This window comes from Cyprinus carpio, chromosome A6, assembly GCF_018340385.1.
Source record: "Cyprinus carpio isolate SPL01 chromosome A6, ASM1834038v1, whole genome shotgun sequence".
Lineage (NCBI taxonomy): Eukaryota > Metazoa > Chordata > Actinopteri > Cypriniformes > Cyprinidae > Cyprinus > Cyprinus carpio.
The window spans coordinates 33,683,746-33,708,328 of NC_056577.1; the positions used below are offsets into that span (position 1 = coordinate 33,683,746).

Here is a 24,583-nt window from a genome sequence, read left to right on the forward strand (position 1 = left end):
ATTTTAAGAATAAATGAGTTTTCAGACTAACAGCAAATGCTTTAGTATGTCCCAGTGTTTGTCTTTCTTTTTGCATGGATTTTGTAAAAGTTATGAATATTTAAAAGTAAATCGTGACACAGACTAGTGTTGTTGAAAACTTTATTGAAACTTAGCTTGAAGTGGCCGAGAGCTGAAACATACAAATTGATCCATACCCCTAACGCAAAAACAATAACAATATATGTAATTTATTGTACAAAAGTAATATACTGTATATGAACAAAAGTCAAAATGAGCTAAAAAAAAAAAAAAAATCTTTTACTCAATTACTCAATGACTGACTGACATACATGTATATTTATATTGTCTGATATAATTGATATCATACAGTATAATATATAATATCTTAAACTTGCACAAACAACCTGTAACACTCTCATAAAACCATTTGCATTTTAGAACACATTATAAAGACAAACAAAAGGCATATAAAATCATCTTAACTGAATGAGAACACTATGGTCTTGAGAAAGGTAAAAAAAAACATATTTTTGTCATTTTTTACAAAAAGCATCTACCGCCCCAAAAGAAATAAAAGCTCATCTCCTCTGCAATACTTAAGCAAAATTAAAATGCAATGCAATTAAAATGCAGTTTGTTTGTAAAGTGCATCTCTTAGTCGACCACCTGAAGAGATCTGAATGCTGCAGATGTTATGTCATTCACAAAGGACTTCTTATTCATGCCTTGCTGTAAGGTGAACACACAAACACACAGGTTAGCTATTTAACTGTGAATATATAACACAAATCAATATGAAATATAAGTAAACATGACCTCACATCAGTATTTACAGATTTAAAGACTGACTTATTGATTATTATTATTGATTTAAAGACTGACTTTACAGCTGGTCACTGAGTGAAACCAGGGAGGTTAGATTCTTCAGGTTATCTAGACACAAAGAAAGCTGCGACTGCAGGGTCGGTGTGGTGAGGTGTGGCTGGTTTTCACCCTTAAGCATTCACACACACCGCACCACACCCAAAATCCTCAACCGTCTGACACACACACACACACACACACACACACACACACACACACACACACACACACACACACACACACACACACACACACACACACACACACACACACACACACACACACAATAAACTACACACAATAATTTCCCTCAAGCAGCCTCAGGAATGAGAGATCTGATTCCATGCACTCATCACCAAATTTTTTTCTTATGAATCCACATCTAAAATAAACCTTTGGCTTGCTCAGATGGCATTTAAAAGAAAATGAATTTTCAGTAATATTTATTTATTTATTTATTTATTATCTACATACTGGTAAAAAAAAAAAAATGTATAGCCTGAATGCACTTTAAAAATCAATGCATAAAAAAAAAAACAAAACACAAAAAAATACCTGTATTTAAATGCACTGATTAACTTTGCAAGAGTTATTAAACTGAATTGAATCAACATTAAATGACTTGAGCTGAATAATAACACTACTGTCTTTTTAAAACTGAAATGAGAAAAAAATTGGCACTTCAAAAATACATTTTAAATAGAATAAAATTTTTATAAAAATAGATAAAAATATTGCTCATAATAATTATAAACTACATTATAATTATACATTATTTTGCATTTTATTTTCACTTATAGAGCAAAAAATCTGAACAGAATTGAATTTACCAACATTCTGACTGTACAGAACTGAATTAAATCAACATTGAACTTGAGCTGAATAATTACACTATTATCTTCTGTAGAGCATGAAAGAACTAGATTAAAAAAATAGATACAAATATTGATAAATAAATTAAATTCTTAAATTAAAATTAATAAAAAATAAATAAATGACACTATTGTCTGCTGCAGAGCTGCTTACAGCTGAATTAAACTCTTTTCAAAAATATACTTTGCAGCATCGACACTGAGCCAAATGATGACATCATTATCTCCTGTAGAGCTGCTTATAACTGAAATTGAGTTTTTGTTTCATAATTGATGACTTTTACAACATTTCCACTGTTATTTTCCTGTTTATTAATGTGAAGCTGCTATATTGTATAAAGCACTATATAAATAAATCAATAAACCAAAACACTGATCTGAAGAACCTATAATGAAGCATCAAGAACCGTTTACATTTCCAAAAAAACATGTAGCAGCTCAAGAATTTGTTCTTGATTTAGATTCTCTGCTGCAAAGAACCACTGAGGAACTTTATTTTCGATTCCAAGCACTTTTATTTGTATTAGGAAAATGTTTCTAGCAAATACTGGTTATGTTTGCAGTCTCACCTTTTTAAGGAAACTCTGAATATTCTTTTCTGACCACAGACTGTGAAGAAGAACTCCTGCTGCAGTGCTGGACTTTGGCAGACCCCTGATATATTACAAGAAATGACAAACATTTAGCATTGGAAAAAATACATATAAAATAAAATTGAATTATAATAGTGAAAAAGTATTGCTCATAATAATGTTATCATAAATTCTTAAAATTTCTTAGAAATTATTATTATTATTTTCTGTTTTCTTCAGCTGATTTGGCACAAAAAAAAAAACTCTTACAAAAACAATGATTAAAAAAAAAAAAAAAAACAAGGTGAAATACCTTCATCAATTTTCTTTTGCCTGATTCATATATCAAGAATAACCCTGTCTGTTCACTAAGCTGAATTAACACTAGGAAGTGCACACTCACAGATTGAGACTCATGTTGTTGAGGGAGTTAATCAGGCTGTTGTTCAGCAGACTCTTGCCGATCTCAGGGTCCGCCTTCATCAGGGTGTGTGCGCTGTGAAGAGCTGTGGCCATGGTTTTGTCATATTCGGGCGAGGAATCGCCCTTCGTGAGCCCTGAGTTCAGGAACCCGACCAGCTGCGGGAGACTCTGCCGAGCTCACGAGCAAAAACATTCATCAGAACAACCGCAAAACACACGCTGTATCAAAAACACCGTGCTAATAACACAACCCTATGACAAAAACAATACTAAATCAGACACAATATAATGAGCACAGAAACAACAAGACAAAAACCACAACATTAATCATATGCGATCTGAAGCGATACAAAAACAATCAGTCAAAACAAAGAACCTTACAGACCTTCAACCATTATGCAACTCTTCAAAACAATAACACTACAAAGTTAAGTTGTCTTATTCTTGAGTGATGGCACACATTAGCTTACCCATGACTTTGTTTGTACGTGTGGATCTGGACAGGTTCCCGAGCAGAGCGACCGCGCTGTTCTGTAGAGCAGGATTGGGTGATTGCAACAGCGGACTGATGTACTTAAGACCGTTGAGCTTCTGCACGATTGTATGACTCAATACATTCGATACCTAAAAACACAAGACATGAGGCACACTGATTCATCTGGAATTTTCCCACACACACAAAAAAAATATAATAATAATACTACATTTATTAATTAATGTAATTGAATTATAGTCAATATATAAAACATTATTTAATCATAATATTATGTAATCATCATAATTAAATTAAATAAAATGTTTGAGTGCAACCCATGAAGACATACATGATCAAAAAATTTAATTAAATTACAGTTGTTTAATATATAGTTATATATTAATATATTATCTTTTTATTATTATTATATACATTTTTATTGAATATTTATATCTCAGTACAATAAAATAAAATATATTTTCTTAATATAATTTTATACATCCCATGAACAGGTGCATTCTATAAAATAAAATAATTCCTACATTTTTATAAATATTGTAAACATGTAAAACATTAGGAAGTATATATACTACAATACAATACAATAAACTAAAATATTTGATAGCATAGCATAGCATAGCATGAAATAAAATAAAATAAAAACATCATTATTTTAAAAAATATATATAAAATATAGAAGAATTTTTGATTTTCTCTGCATCCAACCTATGGCCAAGTGCATGCTAAAAGAGATTTATTGATGTCTTACTAAGCCATCAGTGGCTGTGAGGTTCTGCAGCGCTCCACAGCTGGCCTCAAGTGTGGCGTCTCTTTCACTGGAGCTCAACAGATTGAGGTACATCTGCAGGGCTTTGGAGTGGAAGAGCCAGCCGGCACCTTTGGGATTGTTGTCCTCCATCACTGGATAGTCAAAGCCACTCTGCAACACAACCAAAACACAACAATACAAACCCATGAAGGATGACACGTAATAAAAACTAACATCCATATTAAGAAAGCTTTTTGCATATTAACACTGGTAATATCAGTTTATTTGAAACACCTCAAGGCAATCAAGCTGTGAAATGTAGGCTTTAATGAGGCGTAAAACCACAAACCTCCTGCTGCAGTTTTTGGCTCTGGGAGCTGAAGCAGCCGATCGGACCGGCGTCTGATGAGCTGGAGCGACTGCGAGCGTGACTGGCCAGTGTGTTTATTTTAGTGAAGAGCGACGGCATCTCGGTCTCCAGCTGGTAGGTGAGATTGTGCAGAATGCAGATGCAGTTCTCCAAAGACTGGAAAACAAGAGCACAATAACCAATATTGTGATAAAAACAACAGACACTAAAATAAGCAGCAGCAGAAGTGTCCTGTGGTGTGTTTTACTCCATCATTAAGTATTTTAATCAACATTTGTCTTACTCTTATATAGTTATTAAGCAATAATTTGGCTATTACATGTAATATTTGCTTTTAAAATTACATTAGTAACACCACAGGATGATTCAAGCAAACTGCAAAAATGTAAATGATTTTTTTAAGAATATTTTTATTTTCAAACTGGAAATATAATATATAAATATTAAATATTTTTCTATAAAATTATATTCATTTGTAATATATGTTAAAAAAAAAAAAAAAAAAAATATATATATATATATATATATATATATATATATATATATATATATATATATATATATATATATATATATATAGTATTTATTTATTTTTTTTTTTTTTTTTAAATCATGGTCATGTTATGTGTCAAGTTTTATGTGCAACCAGATTTTTAAGCATGTGTGAGTTTGATCTAAGTGGCTGTCATTGTGGGTTTAGGAAATTGACGTTCTCTTATTATTTGCATATCAAGTGAAAGCAGATGTTGAATCATGCTTGTGAGGTTTTGATCAAATCTGTCTGTTAATTAAATGTGAGTAATGCAGCATTTTTTCGAGCCACAACAATAGAGTTTGACTGTATGAGTTTAGCCCCTGGAAACGCCTTGTGTTCTTACGCACTTTCCTTAAGGGAGTTTAATGTTTTGGGAAACACTACATAATAACTTAATAAAAAACACTATTAAATCATCAATGCCACACCAATATTCTCCACCCAGACTATAAAGATGCCTGCTTAGAAAAAAACCCACTTGATTTCTCATGCCACCTTAAAACTGCTTTACCGCACGATTACAGAGATAATACACTGACGCAAGGTTCCCACACTTTTTGACTTCTCCTATTTTAATCACACGCTTTAAAATATCTTTTGATCCGGACTGACTCATAATAGAGTATTTCAGCTAATAACACTGAAGTTTAAGCAAAGAAACAGATGGATTTGCTCACAAACGGTCAAATTCCACTCTCATGCTTCTCCAGGCCTGTAAAACACAATTCCTTAATATTTCCAGGCTTTTCATGACCTGTCTCTGTTCAGTAGCACATATAATCACCAGACGGTTACCTGGCTGTCAGGCATCCCTGCTTTTACGCAGTTCTCTGTGTAGCGCATGAGCGAGTCGATGAGGCCTTTGCAGTTGCGCATGGCTTGTCTGTTCGCTAGTTTGGAGGAGCTCAGGTTGCTGTTGACAAACAGGAGAAACAGTCATATTGTGTTTTTTGATCTCAGAATTCACAAAAGAAACAGATAATCTGAAGACAGAGGTGAGTTACAATGTTTAAATGCTAATTTGATAATCTAAGCCTATAAAAACTGTGGCCAATTACTTCACTGACACCTTTACAGTACAGTCACGCAATGCAAATATGCTTTATGTCAATACTGTACAGCTAATTCAACACTGGAGCTAATTCTGGCCAAGAACCGCCCACTTACACAGGAAATGACACGTGAAGTGACCAACCCCACATTTCTGATGGTCCGAAAACTTAAAGGGACAGTCCACTCAAAAATGAAAATTGTTTCAGAATTTACTCAAACCCTCATGTTGTTCCAAACCTGAATGAGTTTCTTTCTTCTGCACAAAAGAAGATATTTTGGAAGTCTTTTGTGTTTTATAGAATAAAGAAACTTGTGGAACAGGTGGAGGGTGAGAAAACGACAGATTTTTAATTTTTGACTGAACTCTCCTTAAGAACTAAACCAGTTTTTAAAGGCAAAATAAACCTATGATAACAATCGTAACAAATGAATACACCCTTACCCTAATCACTACACTTTCCCACTTGATCAATCACAGTTAATCACACAAATGTTTAGTATTAATGTACGTTGACATTACATTCATTTCCAGAACAGAAATCGAATTAAAATAAAATAAAATGAAATAAAATGTAATATGAATGAACCAGGTGAATTATACATTATCAAACCCAAAAATGTTCAGAATATAAACAGGAATAAAACTAAAGTTTGTTGTTTGTAAGTGCTGATACAGTGATGAAATCAGCCTTTAAAGATGTATTGTAACTGAAGTCTACCGATGCAAATAGATAAAGTGTGAAAACAAATAAAAGTGTTATTTTTTGCACTAGTCTGAAAGAAGACATTTTATGGAAACAACATAGCCCAAAATCTCAAAATTGTTCAGTGCATGAAAAACAATGGTTTGCCTATAGTGTCTTGCCTTAAAGGGATAGTTCATCCAAAAATGAAAATTACCCTATGATATACTCACCCTTGAGCCATCCTAGGTGTATATCACTTTCTTCATTCAGACAAATACAATTGGTGTTATATTAAAAAAAATTCCTGGCTCTTCCAAGCGTTATAATGCAAGTGACTGGGTGTTTTTTTTTTTTTATTAGTCCAATAAAGTGCATCCATTCGTCACAAAAAAAGTGCACCACATGGCTCTGGGGGTGAATAAAGGCCTCCTGAAGCAAACTGATGCATTTTTGTAAGAAAATGTCCATATTTAAAACTCTTTTTAGGCTTCTTTTGGACTATTGAAAAATAACATCCATTCACGGCAATTACAAAGCTTGGAAGAGCCAGGACATGTTTTAATATAACTCTGATTGGATTCGTCTGAAAGAAGAAAGTCATATACTCCTAGGATGCCTTGGGGGTGAGCAAATCATGGGGTAATTTTCACTTTTAAATGAACTATCCCTTTAATATCAGTAACCTGGTAAACTTTTTTTTTTTTTTTTTTTGAAAGGAATTGTACCTAATTCCAGGCAATCAATTTAGAGCTTACTAATTCCAGAAAGTGATTTACAGTTTTGTTTCCAGCATGCGTCAAACTCTAGGTGGTCTGTAGGTGTGCCAAAATCAATACGAATCCAGATAAGATATTTGAATAGCTTACTGGTGAAAATATAGCCAGCATCAGATACAGGCTCCAGCAACAATAGTAGTATTATGAGTGGAGTCAGTAGTGATGTTTGCATCTCATACAGCAGTCAGGAAAGAATACAGTGTGTGTGATGTTACCGAAGGCATGCCGTGGCGTTGTGGAAGACCTCTGGTTCCAGGCTAGTGTTGGAGTTGTCGTCTGAACTCGCTGAAAACGGCTCGATGACTTTCTCTGTGAGTGCGGGCAGGGCGATGCGGAGCATATCCGGCTTAAGGTTATCCGCAGAGGAGAGGTTCCACAGGAGACACAAAAACACAAAAAAACCAATACAAATCATTTATACAAAAACAACACAAAACAGAGATCTAGATCAAAAAAAGAAGAAAAAACCCTACTGTTTAAAAATGTTCTAATGTTTTTGAAAAAAAGTCTCTTCTGCTCACCAAGGCTGCATTTATTTCATCAAAAACACAGTAAAAACAGTAATATTATTAAATATATTATTAATATATAGTTCATTTGTACGTATACTAATGCATTTTTTACATTTCAAATGATATAAACGGACATTAGTTCATGTCTTCTGAACATTTTTACACACATTAACACATTTTTAGCATTTCAAGTTACTTGAATGAACATTAGCTATTGTTATTGAACCAGCATGAATAAACAATGAACAATACTATATTTATGAATTAAAATGCACAGCTGTTTAAAAGTTTGGGGTCTGTAAGATTTTAAATTTTTTTTGATCAAACTAAGGCTGCATTTATTTGATAAAAATACTGTAAAACAGCAACGTTGTGAAATATTATTAGATTTTTAAATAACTGTTTTCTATTTGAATATACTTTATAATGTAATTTTTTCCTCTGATGCAATGCTGAATATTTAGCGGGATAATATTAACTTACAAACTACTACAAAAACTACTTATGCACCACTAAAACTGATGTAAACCAGCCATATTTTCAGATATAAAGCCAGTCATATTTTCAGTGGGAGACACACACACAGTAGTGTGGTCTAGTGTGCTGTCATGTGCTTTGAATGGTTGAGCTGACATATTCCATGAACGTAATGCAAACAGAGACAGTGGGCCACCTGTCAGGTGTTTCTGTGTCTCAGAGTTGGGACTGCCGAGCAGCTGCACAGTCTGTGTGATTCCTCCGCAGCGCCGCACTTCCTCTTTGTTGGCCTGGTTTTTGAAGACCACGTTCCTCAGGGCAGCAGCCACCGTCTCCTGGACCTGAGGACTGGGGCTGTTCAGCAGGTTGACCAGCGGAGGAATGCCCTTCAGAGTCAACACCTGTCACGCAGGACAGACAGAGAAATGATACCATAGTACAATGATGGATTCAGATGCAGTGTTGCTATTGTTAACTTTATGGCTAAAATATGAATTAGCTGAAATATTAAAGCTAAATAGAAATATTAACATGGTACTTTTTTGTCAATCCAAGGATATTGTACCATGGTATTTTCATAAAAATATACTATGGAAACACATAACAATGCAATTAGATGGTACTTTGGTCATTTGTTCATTCAGAACTATGGTATATAATTCAAATACTATGGTTTTGAAATGATTATCAAATATATTTAAAGGATACCATGTCAATACCATGATAAATGTCTAAAAAACATCACTTCTATAGTATATGTCTAAAAGCCATGGCAGTTTATGGTCCAGACCTCTTGCTTGGCCTTGTCATCGGTGAAGGTGCTGTGCTGGATATAAGCGGCTCCACACAGCTGGAAGCTCTCATCCGTGCTGAAAAGATAGTCGATTGCGTCTTGCATCGTAATATCAGCCATAAGCTTCTCTGCATTCATCCTATAGACAAACGAGTGAGTGAGAGACCGGTCACAGATCATCACAACATAATCGTAACACTACAAAACTCACCCAGAGATGTCCTTGGCCTGTCCGGTTCTGATCATGGACATCCTGGACTCTCCGTTGGACTGCAGGGAAGACGGGTGTCTGACGGCTCGCATGGTGGTGGTCTGATTGGTGTTAGACATTCTGGTCAAAGAGCTCCCGTTACCGAGAGCCTGGGCAGGTGGACTGTTCGGCACTCTGTTGAAGGTCTGTCGGGTGGTTTGGGTGCGTAGAGTGGTGGCGCCTCCGCCGTTGGCGGTGGACTGGAAGCCCAGGTCTGGAGCACTGCGGGTGGCTTGGTAGTTGTACAGTTGGTTATTGGTCCGGGTTTGGGCAGGGAGGGTCCCGGTATGGCTGTAAAAGGACCGATCTAACTTGCCTGAGCCACTGGTCACCCGCTGACCACTGAAGCTGCGAGAGTTGGTGGACTGCCGCATAAAGCCTTGCTTTTGCATAGTCTGGACATGGGAACAAGTCAACTTTTTCACTTCAATTTTTTTACTCAAATTTTAATGCTGATAACATCATTTGTAATTAAATAATCTGGATGCAAAAAAAGCATATGCAAAATAAAACTAAAATAAATAAATGCAAATGGTAATGTATTATTTAATGCAAAAAGAAACAAAGAAAAAAAATTCACTCAATTTTCATGTTGATATCATAATTTGTAAAATCCAATTTTTTTTTTTTTTTTTTTTATGCACATTTTAATTTATAATTAAATGCAAAATAAAGCATTTTAACTCATGCTGTCATACTGTGTATGCTTTATTCCTAATCCTATAATTATACACAGAAAAAAAAATAGTCTGGACATAGAAACAAGTTAATTTTTCACTCAAATTTTCATGTTAATATTTTAATTTCTAATTAAAAATCTGAATGCAAAAAAAATGTAATGCTATAAAAGAAAAAAATGCAAATATAAACATATAATTAAATGCAAAATAGAGCATTTTAACGAGTGCTATCAGACTTTGGTCCTAAACTTATATTTTCACACTGAAAGCATTATAGACTACTCTGTACCCAATATTTCATTTGCATAGTCTGGACATAGAAACAAGTACATTTTTCACTTGCATTTTCATACTGATATAATATATAAGTTGTAATTTAAAAAATCTAAATGCAAATATTTTAATACAAAAAAAAAATATAATTTATAATTAAAGCATTTTATAATTTTACAATTTAGAATTACAGCATTTTAAATTGTGCTGTTAGACTTTAGTCATAATTTAAGAATTACACACTGAAAACACCATGCATTTGCATAGTGTGGACACAGAAACGTCAATTTTTTAATTAAGTTTTCATGTTGATATCATAATTTGTAATGCATTGTAAATGCAATCCTAATCTTATAATTATACACTATAAACGACTCTGAACCCATCATTTTAATTTAATCCATGCCAGTTTTGCCTAAACACGAGAGATAGCCGAAAGAATAATCTGTGGATTAACATGCAAGCGAAGTATTCTACCACTAGTCAAACTACGCAGGAACAGTGTGCCGTTTGTGAGAAAATTACCGATTGATTTGTATACGAGTATGTCCTTGAATAATTCAAAACACAAAACACAACAAAACTGTTTTTACAGAATGTCAAAACAGGGTTTTATGCACTTTCTTAAAAAAACAAACAAACAAACAAAAAACTAAAAAATTAAGCAACACAATGCAGTTGGATTAAACGCTCCACTGAAGCCAAATAAGACATTTAAAACACCCAAATGTAAAGAAGGGTTGGCAGAATACCTAGAAACCAGGCCGTTTGGTAATACAACAATGGGATGAGTCATAAAAACTGAAGCAGAGGAGTGGTTTCATTTAGCCTTTTTTCTTTTTTTCTTATATATCTCTATCTAGTAAAAGTGAACAAGTCTCAAATTTGAAGGTTTTTTTATGCAAATGTTATAATAATGAATGTATAGGACTACATGGACACACTATAGACTAACTAACTATGTGAAATTAAGTTAAGATAGTAACTGCTTTTCATCCACTGACGTCTTTGATGGATTGTTTTTCCGCTCTCATGTGTGTGTTAGTAACTATTGTTGTTTTTGTAAGAATAGCATTTAAAATTCAGAAAAATATACATGTAACCAGGTTAGTTACAAGCTAAAGACCATCTGACATTTCACATGTTTCTATTGTTATCCTGAAAGATGACTCACTGAGAAGTTTTCAGAGTGAATAAGAGTGAATAATGGAGAAAAAAATGTGCTTTACCCACCCAACCGTGGGAAAATGAAAAGCATAATTAATTTACACACACCTGAATATGTGCAAAGATTTATGTGTGAACACACACAGAGCACATATGGAACAAATAAATGTTTGTAAATACATATTTGATGAAATTTACCCCATTTGTCATGGTTCCTCCTCTGCTGAACGAGGGTCCGCTGAGAGATGCGCTGGGAGAAAACTTGAAGTCGTAACTGTCACTTTCAGGGCCTGCAATTGCATTATGACAAACGACAAATAAAATATGCATTCAGGGATATTTTATAAATATAAAACCTACAACTATCCTCATGTAATGTAGTATAGTACGTATTTTACAGAGTTTAGCACTTCATTCTCTATAACAAAATGAGGGATCCCAGTCCTCTGAAAACAGGTATTACCAGTTAAAGAAATTATTTAATAGGACTGAATGAAACCAAATACCTTGGTTAATAATGAAAGTGATTATTACTTTTTTTTAATAGAAAAAGTGCACAATTTCCCTTTTTACAGTATTGAATTGCCAAGTGGTTTATTCATTAACAATAAGAGTTTATATTAGAAACCATGGACTATTTATTGTGCGTACTTTAATGTGCTTCTAAGTTAACTGAATAAAACCAAATAGTTGGTTTAAAAAAATAAAAATAAATAAATAAATTGCTCATTGTCACTTTTCACAGTACTGAATTGCTTATTTATAGTGATTTATCCATCAATAATAAGAGTTTATATTAGGAATCAATGTACTTTTTAACATGCGCAATGGACTTCTAAATTAACTGGTTTTATTCGGTCACTTTATTAGGCTACTTACTTTATAAATTATTTTGTTTTTTGTAATAGGACATGCACAAAAACACTATATTACTGCTGCACCCTAGCTAAAACTAAACTATCTTTCAGTAGCACTTCTTTTTACAGTCCAGTCTTGCATTTGCATACTACGTACTTACTATAGTAATTGCAAAAGTACCACGATTTCACCAAAAAGTATCACAAAAAAAAAAAAAAAAAAAAGGTTATACCATTGAACGTTTTTGAAAATGAAGCCCAGTGAAGATGAATACCACTTTATTCCCACAGGCATATCGAATTAAAAAAATGAAAAGGCTCCGTCTAAAGCAGGTGTGAATGAGCTGAAGTGCACTCACTGATGGGGGAAGTGAGTCCAGACACGCTTTTGCTGCTGTATTTGGACTTGCTCCTCTTGATGGTGTGAACCTGCTCCAGAACTCGCTGCTGCGCGGATCTCAGCTCGCGATCGGACGGAAGCGCGAGAGACGTGTCCTCCACATCTCCGATGGACAGAGCCGATTTTAAAGGTTCGGGCATCATTTTGCCTTTTGTCTCCACTCCAGAGACAGGTGAGGTCCAATTCGTAAAGCTCCAGCTATCTGCTCCGTCTGGCTGCTCTGCGTTTGATTCAGGGTTTGACTCACAGAGAGATCCACCTGGTCCTGCCCTCATCCACGCCCCAATGACGCCCGACTAGAGAACGAAAGCCCTTTCAACATCGAATCTTCTCTCTCCTGATTACACTAAGAAAGCTTATTAATGATACAACAAAGCGTCACTTTTAATAAGGATAATAGACATACTTTAAAAGTGTCCGATTTTTAATGTAATATTATGTCAAAGGCGTTGTTAGGCACGACGTGCAGGACGTATTTATTCAGAAAACAGGGCATCTTAAAGAGTCCTATTGCTTTGATACATTGATACAGCATAAAATATTGAAAGACACAATCGAAATGCTTTAAAAATGTTTTAAAGCAACTTAAGTGGCACCTTCCGCTACAAAATATAGCCCTGTCTAAACGATAACAGAACGAGGTGATATAGACAGTAGCAGCCAATCAGAGCGCTGTGTCGAGCATCCGGGACTGAAATTCTGTATTATATACACACATACACTATATATATATATATACATCAAATCTGATGAAAATAATAGTATTTATTTATTTTAAACATAACGATGTACTTATAGTATATTATATACTCCAGAAAGTATTCCAGAAGAACTATATATTGTTAGATTAAAAACTATATATATATATATATATATATATATATATATATAATATATATATATATATATATATATATATATATCTATATATATATAATAAGGTGACAAAAGAAATATGATTATAGTATACATTTTAAATTTTTTTTAGCATTTTTAATTAAGTTATATAATTAAAATTAATAATATTATTTTCTATTATAATTATTAATAATATCAATAATAATAATAATAATAACAATGTTGTTTAAAAAAGTATCTTTTTTGAATGCACATAAGCAAAATCAATAATAAAACATCCATTTATTGTGCAGTAAATATTATCATATAAAGCATGTGGCAACAACAACTTTACTACAAATACTTGGTAATGCTTTACAATAATATTCTACAAATTTTTAAATTTACAAAAAGTTCCAAATCCAGTTGTTGCAGAGACGTTTAGAGAACGGTTTAGAGAGGGTGTCTTCAGAGGGTTGAAGCAATCTGAGCAACCCCAAATGAACTCTCAAGTACCATTTCACTTTTAGCATTTTCTTTTAGTCTTTCACTAGCACTGCAAAAAGTAAAAAACATGTTTTTCTATCTATTATTTTAATACATTGTTTCCTTATAAACAAAGACCTTTTTAAGTGCAGTCCTGAGGCCATGCATGAGCACAGCTGCTGAGAACCTCCATGACTAAGGCGAGGACTCAGCCCAGCAGACGGCATTAGTAACAACACATGTGCAGACAGCAGCTCCAACCACACCCATAACAAAACTGCACCCGAGTCATCTGCATGGGCAAGTCCCACTCCACAAATGTATCATCATTAATGTTAGAACACTTCAACAGTAAATGACAGCGTATACACAGCGAATGGGTTTGTCCTGTTCTGAAGGAACAAAGAGGAGGAGTGTCACTTTCCCTTCTTGTACTTCCTAAGTCTGAATATATAACCACACAATTATATATATATTTTTTTTTACGGTGAGTAAAAAAGTTCTATATAAAAGTTATATACACACAAATATCTTTATCTCTATCTTTAGCATTTTCATTTATAGATGTAAATTTTGAAAAAGATGTCAAATTTCATTTTCAAAAACTGAACTAGTCCTAATATCTACTAAATGTACTGCAGTAACTGTCAGTATACTGTAAGTTACTAAAGATTCTCAAAATGCTTAACCAACACTGCACCCTTGTGGCAAGTTGATCACATTAAAACCAAACATCACCAGATTACCGAAAAAATGATGTGCATTGTTTATTCTTTTTATAAAAGGTACAGTTATGTAATAAAACTGTTATATTAGATATACATGAGGTGGTTGACAGGTTAAACAAAAGGAAAGTACACAGTTACAGTACACTGCATGCATTTATTCTTCTCCGCTTGACTTTCCCAAACGGAAACCGAAAATAACTGAAGATATCAGTTTGCTTTTGGTTTCCCAAAATGGACTTATTTGTGGACATAACTTTATCCGTTAGCCACCCAATTCCCAATGAATGCACAAAATGTCACGAGCTGACTATTGGAAACATTTAACATATAAAGGACTGAAACACCTGCCCAGCAGGTCTCCATTGACAAACGTTAACAAAGAAAGCAATATTCAATTAGCAAGTAATTATAACCTGTCATACTTGGTCTACCTGTCCATTCTTCTAAAACAGTGGCTTTCCACCTATTTGTGTGTGTGTGTGTGTGTGTGTGTGTGTGTGTGTGTGCACGTGCCTGATTTTTATATTAATAATATATGTCATTTTAAGTCATTCTGTGGCCCTGGTTGAGAACCATTGTGAAGTAATTAAGTAAAGTGAAGTAGATATGTTGTGCAAGTAATGATTTTACAAACATCTTGACTAATTTTCTGGATTCTATGTTCCCAGGAACAAGTATCCTTGATATCGGAGTGAAGAAGCTGCATAGTTAATAAAACCGGACAAGATGTCATAAAATAGTGATTTTCACAATTCCATAAAACGTTAATACAAATTGCCATCAAGTGGATTTTGCAAATGGTCCTAGGATAAAACCTTGGGGGACTCCTTAAGCCGTTCTTGAAGACTACTTAGTGCCAGTCTCATCTGGTCCTCAGTGCCTTGCAGTGCCTTCACCTCCATGCTGTAAAAGATGTACAGCAACAGTGTGGAGAGGAGGATGGCAAAACACAGCGCCCCCAGCAGGTAGAAAGAGGCTTTGGGAAAGGGCTGTTCAGCTCCCAGAGCAAACAATGGGACAGCAGCGATTGCCAGCTCAAGCACTAACAGGACAAGACCCATAATGCCCGTACGTGCCGCGGTGTGGCGCATGCGTTCAGCACAGTGGAGACCCACCTTTACTTCAGTGCGAGCTTCATTGACTGTGTTGACCAGCTCAGGAAGTTTATCTGAGAAAGAAACAAAGTGACAGAATGGAAAAACATAACACACACATTTAAAAGCTTGGGGTCAGTGAGATTTTTTTTAAAAAAAAAGAAATAAATACTTTTATTCAGCAAGGATGGATTAAATTGATCAAAAGTTACAGTAAATATATTTATAATGTTACAAAATTAATCTATTTCAAATAAACGCTGTTCTATTGAACTTTATATTCAGCTTCCTTTCTGTACTACCATTTCCACAAAAATTATTAAGCAGCACAACTGTTTTCAACTTAATAATAATAATCAGAAATGTTTCTTGAGCAGCAAATCAGCACATTAGAATGAGTTCTGAAGGATCATGTGACACTGAAGACTGGAGTAATGATGCTGAAAATTCAGCTTTACATCACAGGAATAAACTACATTTTAAAATATACGCAAATATAAAACTTAATATAAATTTTTATATAATATTACTGTTTATACTGTATTTTGAATCAAAAAAATGCACTCTTGGTAAGCAGAAGAAAATTATATATATATATATATATATAAAAAAAAAAACAATTGCAGAATAATCTTTAATAATTGTTTAACCTAAAACCATTATTTATTTATTTATATTTTTTGAAGTTTTGAGCTATATGACACCCAAAGATTTATATTTTTGGGTGAACTGTACCTTTAAATCATGTTGCATATCCAAAAAACATGCATGCAAAACCAAGTAGTCATTTTCCAAACTTTATTAAAGCGCATCAAAATAAACAGCATTGGTTTATTGGCAAGATGTTTTGTGTTTAAGCACAAATGTGCATGCATTTAATATTTTATGACTCCAACATTGAAGCACAAATACCTGCAACACAGCCAGATTGTCTCTCTGAGCACCGATTTCCCTTTGTAGTCGGTGTAAACAGGAACTCGGCTGTAAGAGCCTCGTGGTCAGAGTAAGGAAAGGGATGTCCAGGAACAGGACCTTTAGTGGTAGACAAAGACTCACAGCTCACATCTACTTCCCCTGATCCCTGCCAAGAAACAAGAGCCATGTTAGTGTTCATGTGCATTCAAGTAATAAAATCTAAAAATTAGTATAATAACAGATAACAAATTAATAATATGATAATAGATAATAATAGTAAAATAATAATAGAAATGGTAACACTTAAAACAAGGTTCCATTTGTTAACCACACTAATTAACAATGAAAAATACTTCTAAAACATTTATATCTCAATTAATGGTCATTTCAACATTTACTAATAAGTTATTAAAATCAGAAGTTGTATATTTTAAAATTATTTAATTGATTATTATTTAATAATTAAATTAAAAGAATATATATATATATATATATATATATATATATATATATATATATATATATACACACATTATTTGAGAACCACTGTTTTAAAGAGTAGAGAAGTAGATATGTCATGGAAGCAATAATTTTGCTAAATAATAATAATAATAATAATAATAATAATAATAATAAAATAAGTTTAATTTTCTAGTCAATCGTGTCTGTAGGATGCGTTAATTCTGAGTTACTTTTGTTTAAACGACTAAACCATAAAAACACCACTTAATAACAGAAAACACTATTTAATAATAGAAACAGTAGAATATTTAACAAATATCTAATATTTACCTTGAACAGGATGTAATCTATCCGGATTCCTCCACCAAATGGAACAAGATTATCCGTGTTTGTGAATGGGTTTTCAGATATATGAGTGTGTCCCTCTTCACACCCCTGGTATTAATGATGGGGAGGTCGTTATAAGTCATAACTTAGATAGCTAGATGACTTTTCATTACACACACTCAATAATTACAAATTTTCAGGTCGCATCACGCTGCAGTACTAACATCAAAGTTAGCGGCCTCACTGAAGCTGTCCTGAAGTCCTGTGTAGTTTCTCAGCAGTCTGGTGCCGAGATCGTCCGGGTGCATGTTCAGATCTCCTCCCAGAATCACCACGTCCGCTGCAGCACTAGTGTGTTCATCAAAAAGACAGTCAGTCGTAAGTGTTACTTATGCAAGCCCATTTTGAGAAGAAAAAAAAGTCCAAATTGCGAGATATAAACTCTATATTGCAAGAAAAGTAGTCTGATTTGTGAGAGAAAAGGTCACAATTAAAGGCACTGCTTATTAATCTGTTGCAATATGATGAAGTTTTACAAAGAGGCTGTTACTGAAGAACTAAGCAAATGAAAACTATATTAGACTTGAAAATAAACCTGAAGACATTTAGCACCTTATGAACTGTTGCAGCTCCCAGGCTTGAACCACTCGGTGCGGGAGATACGAGTCTTTCTCTCTGCAATATTCTGCATGCAGCTGTGAAGAGAAGAATCTGCTGTAACACAGGGTATAAACACACAAACATGTGTCACCCTGGACCACAAAACATTTGAGATTTATACATCATCTGAAAGCTGAATAAATAAGCTTTCCAATGATGTCTGGTTTGTTAGGAGGACAATATTTGGCCGAGATACAACAATTTGAAAATCTAGAATCTGAGAATGCAAAAAAAATCTAAATATTGAGAAAATCACCTTTAAAATTGTCCAAATGAAGTTCTTAGCAATGTATGTTACTAATCTAAAATTAAGTTTTGATATATTTACGGTAGGAGATTAACAAAATATCTTCATGGAACATGATCTTTACTTAATATCCTAATGATTTTTGGCATAAAAGAAAAATCAATAATTTTGACCCATACAATGTATTTTTGGCTATTGCTACAAATATACCCCAGAGACTTAAGACTGCTTTTGTGCTCCAGGGTCACATATGTGCCAGCATTCATGCCAGTGATCTTTTTGAAAACCAAATATAAGTTATTAAAAATTTTATTAATTCCACATGTAGCTGAAATGAAAGAGATATTAGATGAAATACTTAAACTTAATGTGGCAACCTAACTGAAATAAAATAAGTTTAAGTAGTAAAATTGCTCAAACTAAAATTGAAATAAAAATAAATTAAAGCAAAACTAACATTAAAAAGAAAACATAAAAATAAGACTAAATATATATATATATAATATTATATATATTATCTATATATATATATTATATATTATATATATATATATATATATATATATATATATATATAATACCCGACAACAAAAAAAAAAAATAATGTTGTCAATTCTATAATAGTAAATAAATAACACTGATGATAAACACATTTTGCTTGAACTTACATGAGTGACAAAAACATGAATCTTCAGCCCATTGATGTTAAGCAAGACCTTCCCGACAGCTTTACCACCGAACCAGTCACCATGTTGTGCCTGATATGAGAACAGATCGTTAACAAGCCATCAGACCAGCCACACAGAAACTGAGGACACATCAAACTCATTATTTACAACAGGACGTATGTGTCTATAAGAGGCGCACTTTTACGTTACACAGGGCCAGGGCTTGGCTGGTTAGGGTGACAATTAGTGGATCGGCATAAAAAATACTGTTTAAAAACATAATATTTTCATCATGCATAGTAGTAAGTATTTTATGAAAACAATACAGAAGTCAAGAGTGTGCTGCAAATATGCTTAAATACATAGTACAGAAAAACTAAAATTGCTTGTGATAAACTGGATTGTTGAATTAAATATTATTCTTCCAGTCTTTATTTTTATAATTAAGTAAAAAGTACGATGTTTGTGCATGTGATTGATCAGACTCACCATGTATGGATATCCATTTAATGAATATCTGTACAGAAAGGCATCATGGAATTGATGTCTGGAAAACACGGCCAATCCGCTCCCTATAAATCCACTGAAGACAAGAAAATGCATCTTTATCAGTGTCCTTACTCATATCAGTTAGTGCATTCAAGCCCAAACTTTTCAGGGACACTAAACATTGTTGTGTGTCATTTCATGCATTATAGATCATAACTGACCTTTTAAAATAATGGGAATACGGATAGATGCTGCTAAGTTTCTTCTTTAAAAACAGAAAGTCTTTCTCGCACCAGACCTGTAACAAGCAGCCCCAGAAAAACATGCCAACAATTTTACAGTACAAAAAATTATCTACTGACATATTTGAATCTTATTGTTCAAACAGTTAATGTAATGAGGCTTCTTTCAATGTGTGGAATATCTGTGACACTAAAAATATTATGAATAGCCATATTTTATTCAAGTAGAATGTATTTGGCTGCGTTTAAACATCTGTGCGTGTGCATGTGTGTTTGTCTTACCTCCTGTAGTAACGCTATATCAAGCTGTTCCTGATTCAGCAGGTCTCCGATCAGAACAAACCGCTCTTTGCAGTTCTTACTGAGGTATCGGATCCCCCTAAAACAATCACAACAAACTAAATAGGTTTCCACGCCCCTTTACACTATTATCCTGCATTCAGGAATCATTCATAGTAAATTATTAGTTAATAACAGAAATTCAGTGCAAAGATACTCATTATAAAATTTCAGAGAAAATAAAAAGATTTCACAATTTTTTTTATTAAATGAAAAATATTTATTATGAATTCTATTATGAATAACTATGAAAAAATTATTTAATTAAAAATGTGTAATATCCAGAATTATTCTGTATACATATTTATTGCATCTTTTATCTATCTATCTATCTATCTATCTCTAGTTTGTTTTTGTTTTGTGTTATGCTGAAATCCAAAACTAATATTCCCAGTAGGATCTGTTAAATAAAATTTAGGAATATGAGAATGCTATATTTCTTCAACTAAAGCAAACATGAAGAGTGAAACTCACCAGCAGTTGAGAGAGAGGACGCGGAATCTGATTGGTGCTGAGGTTGTCATAGCGATGAGTCTTATTGGATTGTGACAGCCAGTCTGTGAGGATGAATGAAAGAATCCAGTTTAAGCTCAAACCAGTTCCAACACACAAAACAAAAGCGTTTGATACAGTTGTGAATTTCTCAGAACGTCCGTCACTGTATGTCTGAAACTGTTTACACACAAACACTGCACAGAAAAACCTTGTGAACTAAATGTTTATCGGGTGAGTGACACTACACTCACCCGGTTTATCACACCTGGTTTATCTTTATATATGAAATGTATTGTAGAAAATATAAAATACAATAAAAACAAATAATATTATAATAATCAAAAACATTCAGCTTACATACATGACAAATTTCATAAATATCAGCTCCCACCTCATCAACACAAAATAACTACTTCACCAATCTAAAAAATAATATATTTCATATTTACCTGACCTGCTAAAACATCTGCGTTAAGCAAGACTGGTGCACGTTAGGCCATAGCTTTCTGACAGAAAGCCATTTACAACAAGTAACTAAAATACCTTTGAGCCAGAGTAAATCTGACACACAGCGCTCATGAATCAGACACCGCAGCACTCAGCATGCTGCTGGATATCATTATGACTCCGCCTCAATCCCGAGGGTCAAAGGTCCACTCACTGTGTTCCCATGGTGACACTTACAGTACACAACACACCCTGCAGGGCGACTGTGAAGATAACCTTGTGAGTGTGTGTGTGTTTGTATATACACATGCATGCATATATACATATATATGTACATGCAGTATATATTACACTAACATCAGAATACTAATATATATATATATAATGAGCATTAAATATTTATTAAACGTTTTTAATTTTTAAATATTTATTAATAATTAGATGTATATGGGTCAAAGATGAGACATCAAATTAAATATCAAAAGTGATTTTATATACATTGAAAGGACATTCAATACAAGTGTAATGATTCAAATAACGTTTTTGACTTTTTATCTGGCATTTCTAACTTTTTCTCAAATTTATGTGCAAAAAAAATAAATCAAAAAATAATATATACACACACACACACACACACACACACACAATTAAATTAAATTAATAGTATTGTAGCAGTACCATCCCCTACCAAAAATATTTTTTTTAAAGTACTATGAAACTAATGTTTTTTTTGCCACATGTACCATGAAATATATCAAAATAACATGATATTGTCATCACTACAGTAATATTACAGCACATCATACACTAAAATAATGCACCATGGTATTTTTATGGCACCAGATTCTCACAAATCCCCAAAGATCCTTCCAACATAAACTCCCAGCAGTTTTACATACTTCCTGAGCTGAATCTTATTGGCAGCGTGTGCTGGTGATGACAGTAAATCATTCCATATTCATTTTGCACCAGTAAGCAACAGCATTTGCTCGAGCATTATAATCTTCCAAGGACAGTAAACACAGACACAGCTGCTGCATGAGCACTGAACGGCGCCGGAGGACCCGTGTTTACTGCCCGAGACCAGACAGACCAGTGACTGGGCCAGTGTTACAATCAGTGTTTTTACAGAAGCCTGCTTCCACAATAATAATAAAAAAAAAATCAGACAAAAAAAGAATCGTGAGATATAAACTGAAAAAAACTCAGAATTGTAACTTTTTTCGAGTTTACATCTCACAATTTAGATTTTGTGACAGAATTCTGACAATATTGTCAGTGGCCCCATCATTAAAGCGGATCCATGCACTGTCTCTTAAAGTGACCGCGCATAGTTTCCTGTACCAGCTGCTGGTGATGTCAGTGTTAATCCAAGAAAAAAACAGAGTGAGAAAATCACTCATTGCTCTTGACTGAATACACTTTTTTAGCTTTTTAGCATAAATTAATCTATATTTAATTTATACAGTCACAACTATGTAGTGTTAGCAATTTTACATTTGATTATACAGTTTATAAGCCTAAATTTACATTTGTATCTTTGTTCTATTTATTTATTTTCTGCTGTGCTGATGCTTGTAATGTTTATTAATAATTTTATTGACTCTTCACTAATCTGTAATAATGACAGAAACTTATTTTTGTTAGGCTTGTAGTTTTTGCTGTTTTATCGAAATTGGAATCAAGAATTGTAAAAATGTAACTGGCTTCTCAAATGTTGGTGTCATACAAGCTTATTTATTAGAATACTACATAACAGTGCTGTAAATTTTATAGTGATGTAAATAGTTGTTTTATAAGATCTGGCCTTATATAAATCTAAAACCCACCCTTCATCTCATATCTGGAGGCAGACTGGAGTATGCCATATGAGTACAATTATGTTTTTTGTGTACCATTACAATACAATTATTTATGGTAAACATAATTCATATAAAATTTATATATATGCATATCTATAATGCTCGTGTGTGCACACACGGTGATATATCTAGTCAACAAATGAACAGGTAACTTGTTGCAGATGTTTCTAACATTAAAATGCATGCATTGTGGTATTTTCAGTAATTGTCAAAGTTTATAAAATGACTACAGTTATGATATGATATTGATATGATGCAATATACATACGCCTAAAAACGATTGTTACTGCATTATACAACAAGACATCACTGTACGTATCATCTGCGCTCAAATGCTGCAGAATGCATGTAATTAAACGCTGTTAAATGTAATTGTATCACATGTGCTGGAGATCTGATCTTACCTTTACACTCGAGTTTCGCGCTATCCATGCAAATCTGATCTCGACTTCAGAAACAAACTCTCGTGAGCTCAGTGTGTATCATGTCCTGTCCATCCATCGGCTACAGTACAGTCAGACCGCTTCTTCCTGATCTGTCACTGACCTGGACGCTGTCTGTAGAAAACGCAAGTCTTTCAGATTCATCACACGCGTCTGATGGATGTCTTACATTTAACTTGAAACTTTTCATATGTAAATCTCTCAACTGCTAAGCACAAAATAAAGCGTCTTACCGACACACGACTTTGTATCGCTCATAATCGAGTTTGCGATACAGTGTTTGTTTTTGTGCAAAAGCTACTTTGTAGCAAATGCACTAAACTTGTTAAAGGCGTGAACGCCGACTCTCAGACGTCACGGTTTCGTCATTACCAGCGCCACGTTGAGTGGAATGCTGGGAAAATGAGTTTTTCGTAGAAACGCTCGATTATTGTTGTCTCTGTTTGGTCAAATACAATGGCTCAAAATATTAATCGACATATTTTAAATATTCCCTTTCAATTAAATAGCTATTAAATCACAATTTGGGGGTAAACTATATTCAAATTAGGCTATTTGGGCGGAGGATTTTATTCGTGTTTAAGAATTAATAGCCTACATTTAACCAAAATACATTCTAGAGTAAAAAAAAAAAGTCCTAAAAGTTTTCTCAGGTGCCCTCTAAAGGAAGAACTTATGCAACTGATGGAAGCAGATGATGAGAGTTAATTACAAAACACTTATCATCATGTTAACTCCGTTTTACTGAATGTCAGACATAAAAATATACCGTGTTCCTTTTCTGCTTCCATGAAGATTTTGTCATCCTCATTGATGTGAAAGAGAATTTCATTTTAATTTTCTTTATTTAATCAGGGACAATGCACATGAATAGTACATACAATATGTAAAATGCGCCAGATTTAGCCAACACCGGCTAATTTTCATCCGCAGTCCCTTTTGGCACTTGTACAATAAGACACTTTTACAAAGTTGTAAGTGTGTTTTAAGAAATATGGTCCAAGGAGACCCATGCCATTTTATTGGTATTGCTAT

General features: G+C 33.6%; 3 protein-coding genes across 10 annotated transcripts in view; all 3 read right to left on the reverse strand.

Annotated features, from left to right (window-relative positions):
- Positions 1 to 127: 127 nt before the first annotated feature.
- pkp1b (plakophilin 1b) lies at positions 128 to 13,097 on the reverse strand. The gene is made up of 13 exons (XM_042759139.1): positions 12,767 to 13,097; positions 11,749 to 11,840; positions 9,392 to 9,825; positions 9,178 to 9,319; positions 8,584 to 8,788; positions 7,614 to 7,782; positions 5,679 to 5,796; positions 4,328 to 4,504; positions 3,979 to 4,149; positions 3,205 to 3,358; positions 2,715 to 2,910; positions 2,309 to 2,393; positions 128 to 732 (listed from the first exon to the last, which is right to left on the reverse strand). The coding sequence occupies exons 1-13, from the start codon at positions 13,080 to 13,082 to the stop codon at positions 658 to 660; spliced, it is 2,334 nt and encodes a 777-aa protein (XP_042615073.1). The 5' UTR covers positions 13,083 to 13,097; the 3' UTR covers positions 128 to 657.
- An 875-nt stretch (positions 13,098 to 13,972) lies between these two features.
- On the reverse strand, positions 13,973 to 23,944 carry LOC109091172 (sphingomyelin phosphodiesterase 2-like). Its single transcript, XM_042759150.1, has 12 exons — positions 23,782 to 23,944; positions 23,510 to 23,662; positions 20,776 to 20,858; positions 20,245 to 20,341; positions 19,942 to 20,018; positions 19,721 to 19,814; positions 19,232 to 19,321; positions 18,268 to 18,351; positions 17,881 to 18,012; positions 17,660 to 17,764; positions 16,865 to 17,033; positions 13,973 to 16,026 (listed from the first exon to the last, which is right to left on the reverse strand). Exons 3-12 carry the CDS (start codon positions 20,823 to 20,825, stop codon positions 15,662 to 15,664), a joined length of 1,263 nt encoding a protein of 420 aa, XP_042615084.1. The 5' UTR covers positions 20,826 to 20,858; positions 23,510 to 23,662; positions 23,782 to 23,944; the 3' UTR covers positions 13,973 to 15,661.
- A 430-nt stretch (positions 23,945 to 24,374) lies between these two features.
- LOC109091691 (transcriptional enhancer factor TEF-5-like) overlaps positions 24,375 to 24,583 on the reverse strand; it is a 32,034-nt gene continuing 31,825 nt past the window's right edge. For all 8 annotated transcript variants that reach the window (XM_042759144.1, XM_042759149.1, XM_042759146.1 and 5 more), the window contains one exon: positions 24,375 to 24,583. This exon is cut by the window's right edge and continues 2,524 nt beyond it. The gene's annotated coding sequence lies outside the window, so the exon portion shown is untranslated.

Excerpts from the sequence above, each read along its gene's own strand:
- pkp1b (XM_042759139.1), bottom strand. The coding sequence starts at position 13,082 with ATGAGGGCAGGACCAGGTGGATCTCTCTGTGAGTCAAACCCTGAATCA. Across the intron at positions 4,150-4,327 it reads GCCAAAAACTGCAGCAGGAG|AGTGGCTTTGACTATCCAGT; the intron begins GTTTGTGGTTTT and ends GTTGTGTTGCAG. Across the intron at positions 733-2,308 it reads TTCAGAGTTTCCTTAAAAAG|CAAGGCATGAATAAGAAGTC; the intron begins GTGAGACTGCAA and ends TTCACCTTACAG.
- LOC109091172 (XM_042759150.1), bottom strand. The coding sequence starts at position 20,825 with ATGACAACCTCAGCACCAATCAGATTCCGCGTCCTCTCTCTCAACTGC. Across the intron at positions 19,815-19,941 it reads TATTCCCATTATTTTAAAAG|TGGATTTATAGGGAGCGGAT; the intron begins GTCAGTTATGAT and ends TCTTGTCTTCAG. Across the intron at positions 17,765-17,880 it reads GTGAGGCCGCTAACTTTGAT|GGGTGTGAAGAGGGACACAC; the intron begins GTTAGTACTGCA and ends CATTAATACCAG.